Source organism: Narcine bancroftii, chromosome 10, assembly GCF_036971445.1.
Source record: "Narcine bancroftii isolate sNarBan1 chromosome 10, sNarBan1.hap1, whole genome shotgun sequence".
Lineage (NCBI taxonomy): Eukaryota > Metazoa > Chordata > Chondrichthyes > Torpediniformes > Narcinidae > Narcine > Narcine bancroftii.
The window spans coordinates 32,295,517-32,320,901 of NC_091478.1; the positions used below are offsets into that span (position 1 = coordinate 32,295,517).

The 25,385-nt window shown below is 39.2% G+C and overlaps 1 protein-coding gene across 1 annotated transcript in view; it reads right to left on the bottom strand.

Annotated features, from left to right (window-relative positions):
• LOC138744412 (myoferlin-like) overlaps nucleotides 1-21,807 on the bottom strand; it is a 249,348-nt gene extending 227,541 nt beyond the window's left edge. Inside the window, exons 1-3 of the mRNA XM_069900547.1 lie at nucleotides 21,451-21,807; nucleotides 15,399-15,454; nucleotides 11,102-11,193 (exon numbers count right to left, since the gene is read on the bottom strand). Of these exons, the coding sequence (XP_069756648.1) occupies nucleotides 11,102-11,193; nucleotides 15,399-15,454; nucleotides 21,451-21,538 (236 nt within the window). The 5' untranslated portion in view covers nucleotides 21,539-21,807. The remainder of the gene's footprint in view (nucleotides 1-11,101; nucleotides 11,194-15,398; nucleotides 15,455-21,450) is intronic.
• Between the last annotated feature and the right edge of the window lie 3,578 nt (nucleotides 21,808-25,385).

Sequence of the window (25,385 nt, forward strand, 5' to 3'; positions counted from 1 at the left end):
GCTCATGGAATCTTCTGCGGACAGTAGTCTAACACATCCACATCTGTATCATCTGAAGCCAAATATTCCAAATATTATGGTGCTCTGAAATGAGGGGACTATGCATAAAAAAATGCTGTCATTTCTACATGGCCAAACCAAAATGTATGCAAATAACCTTGAATAAAATCTGGAAAGTGCCCTTTAATCACATGTGAATTGCTTGATTACAAATTTAAAACCGTGGAGCACAGGGGCAAATAAAGGGGAAAAAAACCCTTCTTTGTCCCAGACATTATGGAGGGCACTGTTTTAACCCATTAATAAAGTTTCACTATTTAGACCAGTGGTTTTCAAACTTTCTTTCCATTCACATTTCACCTTAAGCAATCCCTATGCCATAGGTGCTCTGTGATTGCTAACAACTTCAAGAGATTTCTGGCTGGGTCCTACATGGCATAACACAGTAGTTAGGTGCTCCTGTTCATTTTCAAACTTTTCCCATTCATGCACCTTTAATTTTTTTAAACCATATGTTGTCCCTTCATTAATTAATATTGTTGGATTTCAAAATGGTTGCTACAAGAAGTGGTAAAACAGAAAAAAAAGCAAAGGCGGCAAAAAGGAAGAAGAGACAGACACCTTAACTGCAAACTCCATTTCTGACATGTTGAACAAACATACACAGGAAATAGCCACAATGGTAAAAGAAAGTCAATGGGGAATCAAATCTGTACTTGAAAAGGTTTTACAGTGGATATCAGCAATTGATGATCGCTTGAGAGTTGAGGAGGTTGGTTTAGAGTCAGTTAATGAACACGTTGGCAATCTGGAAACTCTTTGTTCTGAAATGTCTGCTAACAACTTCATTAGCTTTGAAAGTGGTTAATTTGGAAAGTAGAAGCAGGCGTCAAAATAAACCTTGGGTTTAAAAGAAGACACGGAAAATGGCCAGTTGACCAACTTCTTTTCAAATTTACTCATGGAGGTTTTTGGAAGGGAGTTCCTTTCTACTAAGCCTGAGCTAAACAGAGCACATCAATTCTTCGCTCCCAAGCCAACTTCAGGACACCGCTCATGTTCGATAATCATCTACTTTCATTACTACTAAGAAAAAGATCATGTGATCTGCAAGGCTTGCCAGAGAAGAAGTTTTAATTACCAGGGACAACAAATTAGACTCGTTGAAGACTACTGCCCTGAAGTTATGAATATGTGAAAAGAATAGAAAGAAGTCATGACTGAGCTGAACAAGAAAGGATTCAAGCCCGCCTTGTTATATCCAGCTCGTCTGCAGATCACTTTTGAAGATAGTCACAAGGAATTTCCGAAATCAGTGGAAGAGGTGCACAAAGTCTAGAATGAATCTCCTTCAATTCCAAAACTAATATGAACTACTATTAGTTGGTGTGTTTTTTTTTTTATTCTGGTTTTTTTTGTTTTGTTTTGAGTGGAAGAAGTTTGGCTGTTTTCTTCTTTTTGTTAATTGAAGATGTAATGTTTTGTTCACCAAATGGCACAAACTTTTAAGAGCTATTGTCTTTTGTTCTAGATTCATCCACAGGAAATAATATCTAATGACTAAATCTCTGAACTATATTAATCCTTTAAGCTAGACAAATGAATTGTGGCAGTTCCTCAATATAACTTTTAATTCTACTCAATTTAATTTAATTTAATTGCACTCAATTCTCTCAAGATTTTTTTTACATTTGGCATCAGAAACAGCAGAGAATGGTTAATCAGGTCGCCAAATGAAGCACAATTTTAGTCCATTTGTATCGTCACCCCTTTGAGATCAGTCAGAAAAATTTTATTAACCTTTTGTACTAGAAGTATTCCAGCACAACTATTTGGCCCATCCAGTCCGTCCCAGTTATATGTAGATAAATCTAATTACCACAGTACATTTAAATTACAGATAATTTGCTGCTAGAGATTTGTCTCCCCTCATCTCCTCTGGATTTTAAAAAAAACAAATACATTAGAGCCATATCTTCTCAGAGTAAATGTAGAGAGGTGCTGTCCAAATCTAAAACAATCAGGATTTTATGCATTTATCAAATTTTCTCTGTCTTTTCAGTTCCAAGAATAACCCCAGATACTTTAATCTCTTTGTTTAACCCATAATTCATAATCCTTAGAAATCTTTCATGTGCATCTTTTATATGCAGTCTTCTGATTCTTTGTCGTCTTCCTCAAAATGTAGCAAGCAAAATTGGATGCAAGATCATGGCTTAGATCTTACCTTCCCTCAAATCCATTTTCCTATCCATTTCGCATATTCATCTCTGGTGTTACTCATTCTCTTGATTAAAATGTGTTCCTCTTATCCTTTAATATATTAGGATTCAGAAGGTTCAGAATCCTTGGAAAGAATTCCAGCACACCACCTTATGGGAAATTTCTCTTTCTAAAACAATATCCTTCAGCACCAGCTCTTCGTCCTTCCTGTCCCTCAAGAATGAAATGAAGACATCTCAGCATGTATTTAGTAGAGATCAGCTCAGACATGTGTGTATTTCACAGAGAGTGCCTTTTAATCTTTCCATTTATAACAGAAATGCATTCTAACCATGGCTTTTACCATTGTTTTATTCCCATACCATCTAACAATGCTTTATTTCTTAACTTACTGCCCTTTATGACTTCCAATAGTTTCTGCATCTCCTTTTCTTGTGCTCATTGCCTCAAGTTTAAAGAATATTCCAATTGCATTTTCAAAAATAGTTTTTATTTTGATTAAAAAAGCCAAATAATACATGTAATAAGGGTTGATTTGATGCAAGATGATCGAATTTTAATGAATCTAACCAGATGGAATTCCCAATCACCTCTCAAAAAACATTTGAGAGATGGGTTTACATCTTTTACTATGTTTGAATACAGACCATTGGTCTGAACATCACATTTTTTCCCCCAATTCCAGGTAATCCACTCCCTCCAGTATTCTTTTCCTACTCCCAGTCTACATAGAGTCTCTCTCTCTCTCTCTTTTCCACCTTCCATAACCTTGACTCAACATTTTCCCCCACCTTGTTCCACCTACCCATCACCCATATACCTTTCTATGTGCGTTTACACTTGGCTCCCCTTTACTCTTCCCTCCCCACCTGGCTCCATCGCCCATTGTCTGGCTCCCACCTATCACTTACCAGTCTTAGTCTGACCCCCTGCTGTCTGATCCACAATTTCCAGCAGTTTATTTATGGGTCCAATTTCAATCATCTGCAGTCTCTTGTATCTTCTCATTTATTGTTGACTATTGCAGCAATATCAGATTATTTTGGTTGACAAAAGATCCTAGCTGCCATGGTTGGATTTTAACTAGTCAAGTAATCAACAACCTGTGCCTCAAACTGACCCTAACCTTAATGCAATACAGGACATTAAATATTGTGCTTTATATTGAAGACTGGAGCAGCTCTCAAAGTATCTAAAATATGGCCAAAACTCATTTTCAAACTGGGCAAGATTTTTTAAAAAATGCCAAAATTTTGTACTTAAGTTTAAATTCCCAAGTATTTCCCTTTGACCCGGTCCTCTCCAAATGTACTCAAGGTTTAACATTTTCACAATCCATTGTGATTATGCTTGAAAGCCTCAGTTTTGGATTGGCTTACTTCCTTTTTGTATGGACTAAATAACACTTACTCATCTTTCATCATAATGTTTATATACAAACAGGTTTGCTTTTTTTTAAATAAAAAAAGGTCTCCTGTCTTCTTCCCAATATACCCCTCCTTTCTTTCAACACAACAGAGGTCATGGTGAAATGAGCAAATCCTAAAATTAATGCAGACTTAAACCTGCTCAGCAACAATTTGAACCACTTCATAGCAACAACCAGACTTTAGTTACTTGGCAAACTTGAGATTAAAATATCAATGTCACCCAAGTGTAATCAATGCATACTTAAGTTTAACTGTGAAACATTTGCAAAAATAAAAAGTTCTCAAAATAATCTAATAATAATTTGATGTTTGAACACTTTGTCAACCAAAAAACACCAAAATCAAAGAGAGATACAAACCATTTTCTATTCTCCCAGTTCTCTCACCCACCCATGAAAAAAAGGTGAAATAAGTTACTTTGTCATCAAGAATAGTAACTGTACATTGTACATTTTTGTAGATTCTGAACACTGATGTTATCCTAGTCCATTTTTTAAAAATCCAGGTTTCTGTACTTAAAATTATCCAGCACAATGTCAAAGCTTAAATTAAAACTAACATTTAGATTTACTTTCCCCATATGGAATTGCTTAAAAAGTTCAACTGAACATTCTAACCATGTATTGAAGATCATTAAATGAGCTCAGAGTTGAATCTCTCCACATTCATATTTAAAAACTTTGTAGAAACAGATAAAAATAGAGCAGAAACAAATTTATCCATTGCAACCACATCAAGCCAAAGTTGATTTGCAAAAATGTCAGCAAGTTTTAAAAAAATTATCCAGAGGAAAGAGAAACTATCTTGAGGTGTGTCCCTTCAATGTTGTTGCTAGGATACTGCTTTTTGCAGTAGTAAAGCTGCAGCTGTTTTGTTCCCCCTGCCCAGATTCTATACTTAGACCAATTCCTCTCCCCATTCAAAAAAACCCAAAATCTCGATTAACAATATATTTTGTAAAGTTTCATTTTTCAAACTAAACTTTGCAGATCTGTACCCATGAACAAATCAATGTACGCTGTTCAATTATCCACAATTTACGGTCTTCAAAATTCAAAATGCCTCTTGCAAATAACCAGATTACTAAATTTATATGTGGATGGTAAAAAGACAGATTTGAAAAAACCCCAGCATGTAACAAATTTTGTATGAACACAATGGAAAAACAGATAAATATTTCTTTGTACCACATCATAAAAAAAGCCATTTGTGAACAGCACTCATTTCAAAAATGAATCATGGTTAGAATGTAGGATTTTTTTTAAAAAAATCACATATCCCACGGAATTACACAAGAAATAATTTTTTTTAGTATTCAAGTTACTGATTCTGATGTTTGAGCCACTCCTAGATTGCAGTGCATGCCTCTGCAAAGCAGCAAAAAAACATGCAAATGTGATTGCAAACCTTCGAACATGTTAAAACGCATCATGAGACAAGATGATTCACTGGCCTTTTAGTGGATGCCAAATTTCATAAGTTGCTTGTATATCCAATTATTGCTTTTTATCTTGATATGCTGCTACAAAGGGTGAATGTAACTCACAATTACTTCCACAGAATGAAGACCTTAGTCATAAAATATTCCACATATATAGAAAGCCCATTCACTAGATTTCTGCAGCTGATAGAATAGTCATTAAAAAAAATCATTCTACCATAAGATTATATTTCACAAAACCAATAATTACAAGTCAGGAGACGAATGAGCTGCCAAGACTATCTCAGCTCAACAATAATCTAGCTGGTAATCCCCTGCCCTTTGCCCCACAAAAAGTTATGAACTGCAAGAACGAGGAGAATTAATCAGAATGACTAATGGCACAGAAATGTCTAATTCCACAAGTATCCACCCACCATTTAAAATATTGCCAATGTCAATCAGAAAGTGTGACATTGTGGAATAAAATGAGGCTCAATTCTCTGAATAAATCATTTAAGTAAATCACTCCAGCTCAATCAGTTTGAATAAATAAAGATGGAGTTAATTGATACACTCAGTTAATAAGATGGCAGAACAGGTTATAAACTTCAGTCATTTAAATGTTGTTCATGCATACTACAGAAACTATTTTTAAAACACTTAAAAAGTGTGCAAGAAAAAGGCATGGTGAAGGTATTTTTAAAAATGTTGGCTCGGGGGCAGGAAGAAACAGGATTTGATGATGAAAATCAAAGGTTATGGTGCAGCACCGAAGGATGAAGGCAAGCACTCAAGGTTGAAGGAAGGATGAAGGCAAGCACTCAAGGTTGAAGGATGAAGGCAAGCACTCAAGGTTGAAGGATGAAGGCAAGCACTCAAGGTTGAAGGATGAAGGCAAGCACTCAAGGTTAAAGGATGAAGGCAAGCACAGCAGTAGCTAGAAGTCAGAGTGGCACCAATATCAAGAAGATCTGAATGGAAAATTCAGGTGGAGATTAAATAATATTGGTTGAGGACACAAAGAATTTTCACTAAAAAAAGACAAGCAGTTAAGCTTTGAAAGTAGATGATGAAAATTATGGTTCACGCGGCAGCTTGCTCAATTGCCTGCACTGTTTTGAATGTGAATAACCTTAAAGTACAGGTTTAACAAGCTTTGGACATTATAATGACCCAGAATCCTTTATTGTCCATCATGTACAACCCTCTCACTTTCAATCTATACCCTTCATTTTTAGACTCCCCTACCACTTCTTGCTGCTATATTTGGGCAGAAGGAACAGAAATCTGAAGACTTACACCTCCAGATTCAAGAACAACTTCTTTCCAACAACTATCAGGCTCTTAACCCTCCCCTTGTTACACTAATCCTGGACTACTCTGACACCACAGAAGAACTGTGAACTACTGCAGCTTTTATTTGCTCTTGAATGTCTGAATATTTATTATTCTTCGTATTTTTGTCTCTTTTTAATTCAACTGTGTGTACTACTGTAGTTTTTTTTTAAGCCAAGTATCTTCTTTGGCTGCAACAAGCAAGAATGTTGTACAATATATGAAAATGAACCTTACCATCATAATTTGAAACTTTCACGTTTATCTACATTATACTGCATCTGCCATACATTAGCCATTCTTCTAATCCGTCCAAATCATCCTGCAGCTGCTTGGGATCTTCTTCCCAACTTCCTCTGCAACCAGCTGATTTATAAATATTAAATAAATTCCTCCATTTCTGCCTTAAATCTACCTCCTCTTATCTTGAGGCCATGTCCCCAAGTTCTTGTCTCACTGGCCATCCATTTCTTTCCTGATTTTACATTTCTATGAGTTCTCCTCTTTTTCTTTTAAACTCCAGTGAGTTTCAGGCAATTTACTCTCTCCTCTTATGCTAACCACACCCCCACCTCCATCTTCAGAATCAACCTGAACTTCCTCTGCACCAGTTTCAAGGCCACTAGATCCTTTCTCAAGTCAAGAGACCAGAACTGCATGCAATACTCCAGATGCAGCTTTGCCAGTACCCGTTACAGTTATGGAACTTCGCTGCTCTCCAATTCAATTTCACTAACAATAAAGGCCAATAAGCCCTTTGCTCTCTTGATTACCTGCTGCAAACTTTCTCCTTTTAATGAAAAATCCAAACTACCACTTTTCTTCCAAAACATTACAAAAGGAATGGAAACGATTGAAGGTTTCATGACCACATTGAGTGGTGGAGCAGACAGACAGAAGGCTTACCCAGCTCCTAATTCTTATATAAACCATTAGAGCATCTGTTGCATCCAGGAGAGATATAAATTTCAATAATTACCCCAAAAGGAAAACATTTAAAAAAATAATCCAGTCAGTTCTTCAGTTAAGATCAAAAATACAATTAATTCCTCAAACCAATATTTGGGGCAATTATGAAAACCATTTTCAAATTTTAGCTATGACATTTTTGCCAATGGCAAATTGCAAGGGATGAGATAAATAGAAGAGTATGACAATGTTGAATCTTGAAAACAAGAAAACTAGTATCAGAATTATCCTTTGAGGCAGTCCTACAGGATGAAGGATTTACTTTTAAGCCAATTTTTTGGGGTCAGCAGAGGCTGCTAAAACTAATGTGAGAACCATAGACTCAACAGCAGATGGGGTGGGGAGCAGTTTGATGAAGCGGTGTGCTCTTTCCACTGCACTTATAGAGCTTCCACATGCCCTGGTTGCATGGCTTGAAACTCCACACACAATCCCCAACACTTCTTCTTCACTTCAAGCCATGGCCAATGAACTCTCGGAATATGTAAATATGTTGTATTTCCTCAAAGATGTTTTGAGCACATCCTTGCATCTTTCCTGTCCACCTTTTTCAAGAGAATGTTTAGAAGTGCATCTGTTTTAGAAGCATGCGATGTTAGACATGAAAATGTGGTAACCTCCCCAAATTAGCCAATTGGGTGCAATTGCAGCTTTGTTACCAAACCTGGGAGAAGGATCGAACATTGGTTCTATTATCCTTCGAGTGAATTGAGGTATTTTTCCTCAATGCCTTATGACTTACAGCTAATCCAAGTTTCAGGAAGGCAGGAAATTGCCTGATAGACTACAAGTTTTGTGCCAGCTCTTGTTCTTCAATACCCTTTTCCTCAACTGACCAAAGGCTGGCTTGGTACATTTAAGGCAGTGAAAAATGTATCTTTAGTTGTGATGTGAGAAGTGATCCACATTTTCCAGGAATTATGTACATTTAGTGCCAGATGGCAGTGTTGTTGTCTATGGTGGTACAAGTGTACAAATTAATCAAGGTAGTGCATAGAAAGGGTAGAGAGACCAAGGTGACTACATGGACTTTGGACAAAATAGATATATTGTTATGTAGAGAAATAAAGGCACAAACTGAAGGCTGTCACAGAAAGTCAATCCTCAGATGAAATTCATATTAACCATCACATGTGGGTAGACGGAAGATAATATGGACATGAAGTTAATTAACCATGATTTATCTTGATTCTTTATCACCTTGAAATGAGAAAAGGATCAGTTTGATTTATGCTTTACTTTTTTTTGTTGCCTACACATCTGCTAACTAATATCCAAATACTTTACATGAATACTCATCTTAGCTATCCATGATTCTTTAATGGTACCATACACCAGAAAAACTTCATAGATGGATGTAATTTAGTAAGTTGCCAGTCGGAATGGTGTGATGGATGAAGGCCTACACAAACTGATAGACTGGTTGCAGGAATGGGGAGGGGGCTGTAACTGAAAAATATAGAGTTTTACAGGAGATGCTATGAACGCTGAATAGATGAAATGATGAGAATATACTCTTACCACAAATCAAGATTGGATGTAGCCCATGGATATGGATGATCAAACAGTAAACCTATTTACACACCTAACTAGTGAACTCAAAAGCACACATCTCAAATAAATGACTGCAATCTAAATGCAAAACCAATTATGCTTGGCAAATCCAGAACACTAATGTCGATGCCATTTCTTCAGTTGGGAAGTGACCCACGACATGAAATGTTTCTAACAAAGAAGATTAAATTTAGATTCCAGCTGATTTACAAAGTGGCAATCTTTGGAAAAGCCACATGATAACGATCGTATTTATTGCACAATGTCCATATACTCCAAAATTCTTGCTTGCTGTAGCTGAATAGGTACTTTATAAATAAAAACTAAACAAATACAATAATATACTTGATTGAATTAAAAAGAGAAAAGAAGTACAGAAACTATAATGTATAGTCACAGTTTCCCACATGCAAACAAATTGATTTTGCAATAATACAATCAGTCCTTTGTTTGGCGCCACAGTGGTCGCTGATTAGTGTGACAAAGAGAGGTTCAAGAGCTTGATAGCAGTTGGAAAGAAACTGTTCTTGAACCGAGAAGTGTTGGTCTTCAGGGTTCTGTTTCCTCTGCCCCAAGGGTAGCAGTGAGAAGAGATTATGTGTAGTTCAAATTAACCTATCTGCCCTACTATGGCAGGTGATTAAAAATAATTCACAACTCTAAACTATTTTACCATTTTGATAAAGTGACAGGTTATCAATTAACAAATAAATAAATAATTAACCTCCCTGTGCTGATTGTCAAGACAAGGTTATGATCATCTGATTGCATGAGTATAACCCCACGAAACAATGTTCTCCCGACCTCGGTACAAAACAGACACTTAGCCAGTCATAACACACATATGGACAAACAATGAGTATGCAGGATTAGTACTGTATTCCTACATACAAATAAATAATATTGTTTTGTAAATTGAGGGTCTCGAATGGTTTGTAGGAGCAGTTCCTTTGGTGGTTCAGCGTTCTCACTGCCTGTGGGAAGACGCTGTTCCTCAGCCTGGTGGTGTTGGCTCTAATACTCCTGTAGCTCTTTCCCAAAGGTAGCAGCTGAAAGATGCTGTGTGCAGGGTGGAAGGAGTCCTCAATTATTTTGCGCACCCTCTTCAGACAATGATCCCAGTAGATAACGTCAATGGAGGTTGAGGATGGGGTGGTGGGAAGGAAAGTAGGGAGACCTCAGTGATCCTCTCAGGTCCTGTGGATTGACCATGACACATTTTTCTTCAACAAATGTACAACACCGTGATGCAGCCAGCCAGATTCTCTCAAAAAGGTTGCTGTAAGAAGGTTGACATAATGGTGGCTGGTAGCCTTGCCCATTTCCATCTTCTCATGAAGCGCAGTCGCTGTTGTGTCTTCCTGACAAAGTGAGGAGATGTTGTGGTCCACAGCAGCTCACAAGTTAAGCGAACTCCAAGGAACTTGGTGCTCTGTACTCTACTATAGTATTGATGTGTATTGGAGGTCAGTCAGTCCTCCTAAAGTCAATGATCATCCCCTTCATCTTGTCCACATTGAAATTCAGGTTGTTACTCTCATACCATATTCCCCCTCTTCTTGGTAGTGCAACTCATCATTGTCACTGAGGAGGCCAACTTCTGTTACATCATGTGCAAACTTTATGACTCTGTTTGCAATGGATCTGGCATTGCAGTCGTGGTCAGTAGCATGAACAAGAGCAGACTGAGCATCAACATTCTGCTATCAACCAGGACAGACTGTGGTCATTCCGTTAGGAAGTCCAGAATCCAGTTACAGGGAGGGGGCATTGAGTCCCAACGATGACAGTTCCTGCAATGACATGTTGAAGATGTCTACGAAGACCTCTGTCAATTGGTCTGCACAGTCCTTCAGTACCTGACCAGGTATGCTGACTGGTCCTGCTGCCTGGTCAAGCAGTAATATGAGGAAATACTGATGAATATGATGAACTATAAAAAGATAGAGCCTAAACAGGTGAAGAATTATTTGGAGTAAAATTAAATACTTGTCAATTCTGCTGAAAGAGATCTTGAAAATTATATAGATCATACATTTATTATTATCATGGTCAAAGAAAAAAGGCAAACATAGTTTTAAAACTCAGACCAACTTTACTGCTAGCACAGCTCCAATACAGGAGAATGGAGTGGAAAGAGGTAAGAGCAAGATATTGGAACACTTACTTATCTTTTCCAATGGTCTCGTAGTCCTTAACCACAACAAGAATTGATGAGGAAGCATTTAAAGACACTCCTTTCAAATCAAATTCAATTTTCTGTGGATGAATAAGTAAAATAATGGTCAAGATTCTTGATTCACAATTATTCTTCTTGATTCATAATGATCTTATTAGACATTGAATAATTCAAATAGTTTGAATTCTACTTGTCAGTCAACCCAAAGTTTTCTGAAAAAAAAATTAGTTCAAAGTTCAGATTTATTGTCAGAGAACATGCATGATATCACATACAACTATGAGATTCTTCTTCCCAGGCAGAATTTCTGCTCGTTGGTAGTGCAAAAATCTGCACTCAAGAAACGTATACAAAAGTGAAATGTGAGCAAAGAAAGAAATGCAAACAAATTGACTGCAATACAGAAAAAAACCCCTGAATATTCAGTCATAAATAATGTGCATAGTTAAGAGTCCTCAAATGAATCTCTGATTGAGTTTGTTGTTAGGATGGTGAAGCGGTCACAACTGTTCCTGAACCTAGTGACCTAGTGGTGTGAGTCTTGCAGCATACATACCTCTTTCCTCATGGCAGCAGCAAAAAAATAGAGCATGAATCTTTGATGATTGCTACTGGTCTCCAACTGCAGCATTCAGTGTAGATTTCCTCGAAGGTGGGGAAAGGTTTGCCTGAGCTGTGTCCACTACCCTTTGCAGAGCTTTCCTCTCAGAGTCATTGGTGCCCCTATACCAGGACATGATGCAGTTGGTCAGCACATTTTAACTATACATTTTTACATGTTTGCCAAAGATTTTGATGTCATACCAAACCTCTGCAAACTCCTGAGGAAGTAGAGGCACTAACGTGCTTTGTTCATGATGGTATTAGTGTGTTAGGTTCAAGATAGATACTCACAGGAATTTAAGTTTGCTCATCCTCTCTACCTCTGATCCCCCAATGACCTCTGGTTTTTCTTCCCAAGGTCAGCTCCTTGGCTTTGATGCAAGGTTGTTGTGAACACACTATTCAGCCAACATCCCTCCTGTTTGCTAATTCATTGCCCTCTTTGTTGTCCAGGTGTTCTCAGGGTTCATGCCAGTTAGATGGCATCTGCCATAGACCTATTGCTGCAGTAGGAAAATTGGAACAAATCCATGTCGCAGTTCAGTCAACAGTTGATATGCTTTAGCCCCAGCTTCTCAAAACACTTCATCACTGTGGATGTGTGTACCACTGATCAATAGTCATTTGGGGAGGTTACCACACACTTCTTGGGCACTGATACAATTGAGGCCTCTCTAAAATGGGCAGGTACCATGCCCTGCTGAAGTGAGATGCTGAAGATATCCATGAATATATTGGCAAGTTGGTCAGCACAGGTTTTCATTTCTCAGCTGGGTACTCCATCCAGACCAGATACTTTTCTTGGATTCACTCTCATGAAGGCAGCCTGCATGTTATCTGACAGTAGAGGCTATTCAGGGACATCCGGTGACAAGAAGTTCTTCCCTGTTCTGGTGACAAATTGGGCCTGGAATTTATCTAGGAGTGAAGCTTTGCTGTCTCCAACTACACTGGATTAGATTTTGTAGCAGATTATGTCATTTTGGCCCCGCCACAGTTGTCAGGCATCTTTTATTGTTTTCATTCTCATCCTGAATCTCCATTTCATCTGGGAGATGATTTTTCCTAGGTCGTAACTGCTCCTTGTGCAGATGTCTGGATCTTGGACAAATGCCTGTGATCTGGTTCTCTGTTAGTTCCAAATTTCATTGTTCATCCAGGGAGACTGGTTTGGGGGAAACCCTGAACTATATGGTGGGGACTCACACATCCACAGCTGTTTCTTTATAACATCTGTAACAGCCCTGGTGTAATCATTCAGATCCTCAGCCGAGTTCGAGGCAGTCCTGTAACCATTCATTTTTTTAGTATTTTATTTTTGATTTTCCAAAGACTCATGCAAATCCGATAAACAAAATATTACATTCTCTTCCCATGTAATACAGAGTTCTTATTCCTCTCTCCTTACACCCTCCCCTCCCATCCCATCCCCTAAATTATACAAATATCAAAATATAAAAATACAAAAATACAAAAACCACCTAAATAACAATAAAGACATCGATCCTCCTTGAACCTAGAAGATCTCGGATATTAAATAAAAACAGGTATGTGGGAAAGCACATGTCGTCTGCGCTGCATTCCCATTTCATATTCTTAATCCTTTACCTGTTAGGGCAGATTGTTTCTTTTTTCTTAGTCAGGTGTGGGAGGGGTGGGGGGGGAAGAGGGGGTGTGAATTATATCGAAGCATCTATGTGTCTCAGATACAGTTGCCAGACTTCAAGAAATGTGTCGTAACTTCCATAAATTGTCATGTTCCACTGTTAAGCCTCCTGCGACTACCTTCCATCAGTCCTGATCTCCTGATCCTCTCTTTTAAAGTGAGAGGCAATCTAATCAACTCTCAATGAAAAGCCAATTGTAAATCTGATTGTATTGTCACAAAGTCAAATTCACATAGATTGGAGAATTATGCAATATCATAATTACAACCAAGCAATATAATGGATTCTAAAATTTAGACAATATCCTCCAAAATGGCAGTATCAGAAACCATTCTTAAAAAAAAAAATGTTGGAAGTCAGGGGTTCAGTAAAATCTGGAGGGGTGATTGGGGAGGAGGGAGAAAGGTAAAGGAATTGTCAATGTCTCAGGCAGGATCAACACCAAGTAGGGACCAGCTGCAGTTCTGGTCGCCTAATTATAGGAAGGATATAAACAGAGTGGAGAGAGTGCAGAGAAGGTTTACCAGAATGTTACCTGGGTTTAAGCATCTAGAGTATAGGGAGAGATTGGACAGATTAGGTCTTTATTGTTTGGAGCGTAGAAGGTTGAGAGGGGATTTGATAGAAGTATTTAAGATTATGAAAGGGATAGACAGAGTGGATGTGGATAGACTATTCCCGTTAAGAGGAGGAAAGATTAAAACGAGAGGACATGAGTTAAGAATTAAGGGGCAGAGGTTTAGAGGTAACATGAGGGGGAACTTCTTTACTCAGAGAGTGGTAGCCGTGTGGAATGAGCTTCCGGGAGAAATAGTGGCGGCGGAGTCAATTGTATTATTTAAGAAAAGGTTGGACAGGTCTATGGATGAGAAGAAGACGGAGGGTTATGGGCATTGTGCAGGGAGGTGGGTCTAGAGAGGGGTGTTTGGTTCGGTGTGGACTAGAAGGGCCTAATGGCTTGTTTCCGTGCTGTAATTGTTATTATTATTATTAAGTAAGGTGCTGTGCCCCTCCCATATGGTCATGGCTATTTGTCGCCGTCAGACCCCTCCCCCCCACCACCCAACCGCTCCTGGCCACGTCACTAATGTGCGACAGGCATCACTAGCGCCTAGCTCGTGACGCTTGACACAATAAAAGCGGCACGTTCGACCGCTATGTTGGAGGGACAGAGGACATTAACGTTCTTCAGCAGGACCAGCATCTGCCCCCCCCCCCCAACCTTCCCCCCGCTGAGCAACTTTGACCCTCTCTGACATCACAAGTACTCTGTGATTAGTAAGGGATCGCTTAAGGAAGTAATGTTGGGTGGGAAGGGAAGGTTGAGAACCACTGCTCTAAACCCAATTGTTAAAATATTTTGCTTGAGAAAAATTGTCATTGGCCCATTTCCTTTGGCGTGATGAAATCGTGCACATAACGAGTCAATGAGGTACGATTAAAACAGTGGTTTTCAAACTTTTTCTTTCCACCTACATACCACCTTAGGCAATCCCTTACTAATCACAGAGCACCAATGGCATAGGGAATACTTAAAGTCTCACTGACGAAAGGCAAAGGAGGAAAAACCCAACACCCAACCCCAACCAACCAATTTTCCCCTGCAGCCGCTGCAACCGTGTCTGCCTGTCCCGCATCGGACTTGTCAGCCACAAACGAGCCTGCAGCTGACGTGGACTTTTACCCCCTCCATAAATCTTCGTCCGCGAAGCCAAGCCAAAGAAAGAAGAAAGATGTGAGTGGAAAGAAAGCGTTTGAGAACCACTGCAATGCATCCCCCACCCCCAACATTTATTCTGGTGCCGACCCTGGTCTCAGGTCAAGACTTTTTATTATGCAGTCCTTTCTACCCACCCCCACTCTGCAGATACTGCTAGAGTTCCTCCAGCAGTTTGCTTTTTTTGGCTCCAGATTCCAACATCTGTACTCTCATATGTCTCAGGAATGAGATTGGAATGGTTTCAATTTTTATTTTTAAATAATTTAAGAATGAATCTTAAGCTAAACAATCTTACCTCATTCCACACTGGGTTCAATTCATTGTCAATTGACCTGGTTTTCTTCTTTTCACCTGAAAGAGTCAAATGTCAAAATTTACAGAGTAATTTTTTTTGCAAATCAAGCCACAGTGAAAAGACATGATGAATCAGTCTAAATTTCACTTTTAAATTTTTTCTAGCAAAGTGCAATGATTTTGGCATCTCTTTCCACAAATGTACCTTTTTTAAATGAGTGGAGAAAAAAAAGTAAATACTCAATTATTTTTAATCATAAACAAGTAACTTAATTCTGAATTATCTCTAGTGTTAGATGATGGCACCTTTTTACATTCCACCTGGCTATGTCCACAATTTAAGACCCTTTGGGTAGAATTGGGGAAAGTGTTGACAAAAATTGTGGGGTGAACTTCCCGCGAGACCAAGAATTATTTCTTCTGGGGAATTTGGCAGCTATAAAAGTTAACTTCTCCAGAAGTTAATCTCAATTTATTAAAATTGCATTGTCAATAACCAGGAAATGCATAGCAGTAACATGGAAATCCAATTCACTACTTCACATTGATCGTTGGAACATGGAACTGCAATGTTGTATTCCCCTTGAGAAGATTACTTACTGTCTTAGGAATAGATCTAGTATGTTCATCAAATTTAGATTACTTAAATGCCCAGATTGTATAATTTATTTTGATATTTGTCAATGAGTATACTCCTTATTAGAAATGTAATACTTTTAAAATAATGTGACTGATATGTCGGACCTTGCTCCTGTTGCTTTTTCTTTATCTCCCTCTATTCTCTGCTGTCTGTCCCCTTTTCTTTCGAATCTGGGGAGGGGGCGCTGGGAGAAGGGGGACTCTCCTTTTTATATTTTCAGACCTTATGAATGTTTTTCTAATAATTTTATCATTGTTATTAATATTAATTCCTTTATTCTATATTTTCTTAAAAATATTCAAAAAAGTCTCTAGCATTTAGAATAGATTAAAGTGATGAATTCCGAATATTTGTCATCTTCCCATCAACATGTTTTGATGCAGAAGTGAGAGCATATCCAATTAACACTTTCTCCTGATTGGCAAATTTAGGACAACTAATAGGTGAGCAGTGATTGGAAAATAAAAATCATGAAGCAGGTGCGTCAAAATAATGTATTTCTATCAGATTCACTAAAAAATAATTCCACCAGAAAAGAACAGGTCAATTTGCCTACCAGTTCACTATTTACTTCCATTTCTAATATACAAGGACATAACTAGATTTGCCCAAGAGGACAAGAAGAATTTCTAAGATATCCTGTACTCTGTTCTCTAAAAAGCATTATATCAAAACCAACACTTGCTTTTTTTTTTGGCTCCAAATTCCAACATCTGTATTCTCATGTCTCAGAAATGGTCCCGATTTGTTAAATTTAAAAAAAATTGGTTTGCATCTTGTTTACACATATTTGATTTGAATACTTTTGTCCACTTCCTCTGCACTAGGGTTTTTTTTTTGCTCTGGGGTGAAGCGCAAGGACTCCCAAGTACCATATTGATAATTTATTGTAACAATATCACGAAAATTGCAATAAATGCTGATCCTCAAGACTGGAGGAGTGTCTCTGAATACAACTTTAACAAAAATGAGAACTTAAGAGAATAGCTAAAATCCCGTTGGAAGGAGGTTGGTAGAAGTTGGCAAACGTGTCTGCACATAATAAAGCAAATGAGCGAGCTAGGTAAAGGCAAACATCCTAGAACCTCAACAGGAAATTTTCTCCCCTGATTCTCCATAGCTTTTTTTCGAAATATTTCACCATGGACATAATATTGAATGAATCACAATTCCTTCCATTTTAGTGCTTGGAAATGTGTAAGAAACCATTACCAACTCTTACCACAAACCCCACTCCCCCGCCAAATACATTCACTGCAGGTACTGGCATGCCGGTTTATGGTTTGATCAAATAAAATTCAATTCTACGCAAGTCAAGAACATATCTGCAATTTGCCAATTTGTTATGAGAGGCTTCTAAATCAGTTGCGTGTGGCTTTGTGGCTGATAGACAAATATTGTTACAAGTGCTGGGCAGAGAAGAGGAACATTAGGACAAAATATGGAAGAGGCATACAGCAGAGAGAGTGAGCACATTTCCTCCTCAGGGATTTACCAATAGCTCAGATCGTTCCAAACAAAAGCACCAATTCAAGTTGCATTTCCATCTTTTGCTTAAAATTTAAAATGTTTGGAAAGGATATCAATGCATATTGTAAATATTAGAAAATGAAATCTCAGCCATATTGTTCAAGACATTAAAAAGGAGATCAGAAGTTCAGAAGACTGAAACATTGAAGCAAATAATTACTTTGCAATTATCCCACAATTTGAACAATTTAAGGGAAGCTAACTTCCAAAGTAAACACGTGCACCAGATAAAATGAATGTCATAGGTATATTTATGTGAAACAAAACATATGGAAAACTATGTTTTGCCTATGTCTTGATAGGGCAGAAATTCTATGGACTTGCATCCCTGGTAGCAGCTAGTCACCTGGTCCAAGATAGCATTCATCAAGGCTGATACAATAGCTAAGCTAGATCCTATTCTTAACTCATTCTCAGAAACATCAATCAAGGCATAGCTGAGCAGCATCAAGAAATCAATTGAATCCAGAAGAAGCACGAAAATTTGCAGAACAATTACAAAAATAGACTGAGGGAGGAAGACGGGTAATGAGAGTTAAAATGATCACGACTGATATGTATGTGGGTAAAGACAAAAATAGACTGAGGGATGAAGACGGGTAATGAGAGTAAAAATGATCACGATTGATATGTATGCAGGTAAAGAGGTATAAGAGTGAATAGAGACAATGAGCATACATGAATGTATCTGTACTTAGAGGAAAATATAGATAGTATAGACAAGAATTAATAAGGGAAGGTAATGGAATAGAGAGAATAAGGAGGGAATTAAAAGAGGGACCTTTGTGACATATGAAAAGTGAAATCTTTTCTGGGGGAGGCGGGGTGGGGGGAAATAGCGGTCACTGCAAAATCAGTTGACGCTTGCGAGTGGATTCGCAAATCCAAATGGAGAGGGGAGATGTGGTTGTCCGACAAGGGATAAAGGACAACTCAGGAGGTGAAGGGGAGATTGGGGATAAATAAGATAGAAATAGGAGAATAAGGAAAATGTTAGATGTTGTAGGAATGTTGTCTTATAAAGAGTTGAAAATAAGAAAACAGAAATGGAAAAGGAGGAAAGGTAATGATGGAAAAACGGAAAGAGAAGATAAACAAAATATAAAAGGGCTACGCTGAACTATATGTCTTTAAATATTAATGGAATACATAACCAAATTAAAAGGAAGAAACTACCAAATTTAAATGAATAAATGTATTCCATTAGAAAAAATAACATATTGGTTAAGAAATAATATTGAAATATTCGAACAAGTATAGGAGCCTTACATTAAATACAATAGCGAAAACCTACCGGGGACAAACATTACCTAAGTTGATGGAAGGAGAAGGAAAGAAAAGAATGGACTCAGTAGAATTTCTGGTGTAATTTTGTTGAATGACAACATTGTCTGACTGGCTTAATGCAACCTAGATTGTATACCTAAAATGGATGAGAGGGGGGGGTGGGGGGGTGGTTTGGGAGGAAAGGGGGGGGGGGAGAAAAAGTCACTGTATATGTGTGAAAAGAAATAGTGTATATCATGGCTAATGTGATTTATGGTGTGAAAAATAAAAAAATTTAAAAAAAAAAAAAAAAAAAGAAATCAATTGAAAATTTTCCCTTACTCAACGGAGACATTGCCATATTAGTGATACATCATTCAAAATTTTATATCAACAGGCTCCGCACCTCTAATTGAACTGGGTATCATAATTTCAAGACAAAGCTCAAACTATAAAGGGGAGCTGATATCATGATCCAAAGACAGAGCTAAAACAGACAGTTCTAACATAGAATGAGAGAACATTGGGGAAAAAAAATTGGAGAATTCATCATGTATGGCGGCTGCAACATTCCCAATGAGAAGATGGGGACCCACTTGCAACAAATATTTTTCCATCTCAGAAGGTGGTGATAAATAGGACCATGAAAGAGAAGGGAAGAATCAGATAGATATTTTGAAGGTTGAGAACAGGGTGAATATGAGCAGCACAAGTAATAAAGTATGGGCACAGGAAGTCATGTCAATGCAATTTTCAATGTACAAAAAAAAAGAGGGGGGAGACCAAAGAAATCTGTGGTAGACATTTCACAATACAAAATTGGACTAGTGTAGCTTGAGTCCACATAAGCTCGATCTGGAGAAAGTGAGTGGAGTTGTTCATTGTGAAACCTGCTAAGTGTTTTCAGCATTTTCAGATTTTGTTTCAGAGTTCCTGCATCTACCGTTTATGTCCTTTTCATGTATTGGTCTCAATGATTTTCTCCTACTTATTACTTGGGCTTTGTTTTCTGTGCTGCGCAATTGCTCAGCACAAGGAGTTTAAGGTGCTCTTTCCGTGCGATAGCCTACAAGTCACCCTTGGGCAAGGTGTAGTACTGGTTTAGCCACCCAGTCAGAGTCACCTAAAGCCATGGATTGCAGACGGTGGATATTTTTGGAATTTATGGTTGTAAAACTAAAAACACTGGGCAGGTGAATCTGCTGGTCAATGGCCAGGGCTACCCATCCAGGGTGGACACTGCAACTGAAGAAGGCAAAGGGAAACCACTACAGTGATTCTTCCTTTGTATAAGCACGAACTCAACATCGACTAAGGTCTCAGGTTAAAGATGGAGCATTCACCAAAGGAGAAAAGGCCACAACTACAATTAGGAGGGTCAGAGATAGTGAAGGATGGAGAGACATAATCGCCCATGCCGAATGTCAAGGCACCTGAATGATGATAACTAGGGCTGTTTTGCTAATTCACAAAATAAAGTTATTTGATTTAAACACATTGCATATTCATTTTTAAAACGTTCAAAAATTACATTACACATTTGCCCTTTGTTGGGCACTACCAGTTGCCCCAATAACCACAAGGACAAAGACTGAGGGAAAAGATACGATTTATTGTACAGAAAACTTGAGCTGGCTCCGATCCAAACAAGGGGAGAGGTGGTCGGTCCTTTATGGCCTGGGTTCCAGGGGAGGAGTCCAGGTAAGTGTCATCAGGGGTTGGGCCAGCCCGAACCAATTAGCATATACAATCCATAGCATGACACCCTTGCTACTGAATTCCTGCTTGTTTCCACTGAAGTAGCGAGCTGAGAGAAAATCTCGATAGCTACGTGGGTGCGTGACCTGCCGAGTTTCTTCACCGCGTTGGTGTATTACAGTACAATCACAGCGTCTGCTCACTTTCCTTTAATACCAAATCATGGCCGGGGCTTGTTTCAGTTTAGGATCAACTCAGCTCGAGAAATATTTGCGTCCTGGGACACTTCTGGTTACAATGGCACACAAAGAACACGAAACGTTTCCAATCAACGAGGAAGTTGGATTGTCTGTCTGTATCCCTTCGGCGAATATAAGAGTGAAACTATTAACTCATTGAAGGATAAACATTTATAGATATGAAAATTTAATAGACGATTTAACATAAAAGTTAAAACAGACCTTTCCAGACTATTTAGAACTGGAAAACGTCCATAAAATGAGTTTCTCAAGATTAACTTGATAAAACAAAGGGCCAATTGGTGGGACCGGATGAGTGGATGCAGGAGTGGATAAAACAAAACAAGTAACCACGCCTTAAAAAGGCAACCAAATCTCAATTCACGAACCAGGGTGGGGATGTCATACGCGAGGAAAGAAAAGCGTTAACAACGGCAACAGGCTAGGAATTTTTTTTTTCTCTTGGTATATCGCAAATAAAAATTAACCCTCCACGCCCTTCAGAAGTTTGGGCGGAGTTCAGCTGTAACTTTGAGCAAACACCGAGTAAAACTATATCTCTTCAGAAACTAATTGATTAAAGTATCAACAGATTAATTCGAAAAGCATTTGGCTGTCATGCCCAGCTAATTTTGTGTTACTGTTGGCGCACAGTTTGCTTCTTTGTTAAAAACACTTACCTTTAAAAGTGACCGATGCTATCGGGTCGGGAGTTCCAAAAGTTGAACTTGGTAGATTACTGGCTGACTCTACGATCAAGCGAAGCATTTTGACCTTCCCAAGCAGCAAACACAGATGGTTTCAACGACGACGTTTAGCCTGACATCGTCGGTACATCTATCCGTTCTCCAGTGGTGTAAGGGAAATGAGTCAGGAGCTCCGAATGAGAGCTCTAATAGGACATGTCTAGGTTGAGGCGGATTGGTTACCACACCTGGAAACCAATACCTCCACGACCTACCAAAGGACGAACACCGAAGGACAGGCAGCAGAACGCGAGTCGCATAAAAGCATTGCCACGTCGTGCAACAGTAAAAAGAAACTTCTGAAAACAGAAATTTCATGGGCACGCCTCGGGAATGACTGGCTTAATTTGTTTAAGCGTCACAGCTGGAATGTTTTGATAACTCAATGTTCTGGCAATAAACTATGTCAGTTGCCGTCCATCAATAACTAAAGATGTGTTTTAATGGTAAGGAAAATAGGGTAATGATCAATGTAAGTCAGAGAGCCACTGGATTAACATTCTGGAGTTAGAATAGCGTGGAATACACAGAGATGCAACAAGGACAGGATTCCCCTTCTCACCAGCCTCCACATCCAATACATCATCCTATGCCACTCCCACCTACAAGGTGATCCAATCATCAGACATATCTTCCTCTCCACCTTAACCTAGGCACCACTCGATCTGTGACTCCTTCATCCACTCATCCGGTCCCACCAATTACCCCTGTGACCGCAGGAAATGCTTCACTTGCACCCACACCTCCTCCATCAATCCAGCCCTCAAACAGTCCTTCCAAGTGAAGGAACACTTCCCTTGTGAATCTGCAGAGGTAATCTGTAAAAACACAAGATGCTGGAGAAGCTCAGCAGGTCAGTGTCTTTTATGTAGCAAAGGTAGATACATAGCCATCGTTTCGGGCTTGAACACTTCATTGATGCAAGAGGTGTGGGTGCAAGTGAAGCATTTCCCTGCTACGTACCAAGGGGCCAATTCGTGAGATGGGATGTGTGCTTGCCCTCGCTTTTAAGCTGTAATGGCCTGTACTCCATGCCATAGATGGCGTGTATCTGTCTCTAGCTTCTTCTGGAATTGCCATTTTGCTTCAGAGATGCCCTTCTGCAGGTCGTACCTGGATTTCTTGTAAAGATCCTGATCCCCGGCCTTAAACACCCTTGTTTTCACCCTGAACTGTTTGCAAATTCTCTGATTTATTCAGGGCTTCTGGTTGGGGAACACCCGATATGTGTGCTTGGGTACACAGTGTAAATTGGGCCTATTCCATCTGGGGACCCTCCAACCAGCTGGTATTAACATCAATTTCTCTAGTTCCCCCCATCTCTCTTTCCCTACCCCTACCTCCTTTCCTCCAGATTGCTACCCCATCTCTCTCCCTATCCCTCTGTTCCTTACCTTCAGCTCTGCATTCAGAGCTGTCCCCCTCCCCTAATCAATTCTTGGCTTTTCTCTCCTGCTCTCCTATGGCCTTTTAGATGTTCGACTGTGCTCCTCTCCCACCTTTTTATTTAGGCTTTCTTTTTGCTCACACCTTGATGAATGCCTCAGGCCTGAAATGTTGGCCATATGTCTTTGCCTGCTATGGATGCTGTGGGACCTGCTTAGTTTCTCCAGCACTTTTGTGTAGATGTACCTTGACATGTTTTGTCTGTTGAGCTTGATATGAACAAATGGGCAACTGATAAAGTGCAAAGCCAAAAGATAAGCTCAGGGTCAGTAGTAGAGATAATAGATGAAGAAGTTGGAAAAACCAGTACATATCCAGAAAAGAACTATTTTATAGCCTCATATTTTGCTGTAGAGAAAACAAATGTCTGAAGACTGTGAATGTATAAAAAGACTTGACACTGTATCAGCAGGAGACAACTTCAGACACTAACCATTTACAAGGAAAAGATCATCTACCCCCCCCCCCCCTCCCATCTTGGATGAGGAGTTGGGAAGACCCCTCATTGTGAACCTAGCCAGTTTGCAAATGTGTGGGTAATATCCCAGCCTAGAAGGTAAATTTTATGGTACTGTGTGTGTTAAGTAATCAGTATATGCTAATAGTTTACAAAAATGCTTCTATTGCATGTGCTTATTTGCCTGAAAGTTTTAATCAGCTAATGCGGGCAATGCCTCTATATTACTTTCAAAATTGCCTGGAAAATATAGGGTTCAAAAGGAGATGGATCTCATCCTCATTGCACCCATCTGGTGGGCAGCCAATAACGGACTAAGACTCTGGCTGTGCGTGAAGATTCTGACAAGGAAGGCACCTTTGTGCTTGAGTCCTGAAAATGAAATATTCTGTTAAATGACTTTTACAGTCTGCTCGCTTTGTTTCAGCCATGGATTTGTGAAAGAAAACTCTTATAAATGAAGCTTTGTCCCGTGATGCAATAGCACAGGGGTTATCAGGATGGATTAATTTCATGCAATGGTTACAAAAATACATTAAAAGAGGATTGAGGAAGTTCAACATGTCCCCATTGTCCCTCAACAACTTCCAAAGGTACACTATCAAAAGTATACTTGCTTGATGCATCATCACCTGTGTGGTTTAGGAGCTACTCTGCTCAAGATTTGAAAATGCTGCAGAATACAATGAACGTAGTTCGGTAAATAGCACAAACATCCCTCCCCTCTGTGGACTCTATCTACAATCTGCTGCTAATGGGAAAGGCAGTCAAACATCTAAGCGACCTCCCATAGGGAGAAGGCTTAAGAGTATGAAAACACATGCCAACAGGTTGAAAAAGGTTCTTGCCCTGAATGAACCTCATTAACAGTGCTCTAATGCTGCCCTAGCTTGGTGCTAATTAATATTAATTTTCATTGTATCCATCCATGGCCCATCCCTTCGCAAGTGAAGATGAACATGGTGCCTTGTAGCTTTTCAGCTTTAGCCACCGTGTGCCAGGGCAAGAACTTGGAGGCGAGTGCTTGCCCAGGACAATGCCTCCCTCTGGGTCCCACGCCACTGAGCCTGGCGGAGTGCAAGGCATGACAGCCAGTGACACAGGATTTCCCCGCAGTGATCTGTTTCAAGACCATGCTCACTGGCTGTTGTCCTCACGGATCCTTTGCCCGCTGAGTTTGCTGCTGCAAATCGCTGTGGAAACTGTTTCCTACACTCTATTACAGCTGCCAGCCCCTGCTGCCAGACTAACATGTGCTATTTGCCCATAGCTGGGGCCCTTTCCAGGTACTGACGGCTGGGCGAGCCAAGCTCGGGGATCTGAAATCAGAATTGCCTTCTCCTAGCGTTTGCCTAAAGAGGCAAAACCTGCAAGGCAGCAGGTGGTTTGAATTCAGTTTACCATCTCTTCGCCTTTGCCGAAAGAGGCTTTGCCGACAAGCCAATATACTCTGTATATTGTATGAATGTTAGAGAAAACCTGTTAAGAGAACATGCAGTTTGCAAAATAACTATAGTTTTTTTGTTAAAATGTGGACTTTATATCTGGAATGTATGGGTTTAGATGTTAAGTAAAATTTTTATTTGTGTTTATAGATGTAAATAGTTGACAAATCACACAGCAGCCTGTTACGATTTTATGTATTTAAAAAAAAAAGCTCCAAGGGGTTGTAAGGGGTGGGGTAGTTTGTAGTATTTTTAGGTTTTATTTTGTATTTTATACACTTGTATTTTGTAAAATTTTAAATAAATACATTTTTCAAAAAAAAAGATAACTTGTCAGTCTGTTCACAGAATGACTCTTCTCATCCTATGAAGTTTTTTTGAGACAAGTAAACATCTCAGCAGTGCCTGGGTTTTTTTTGATGGGGAATCCATCCTCAGTGTTGAATACAAAAGGAGATAATGGACCAACACTGAACTCAAATATGTCAAGCAAGGCAACCCCTCTCCTCCCCCCTCTCTCC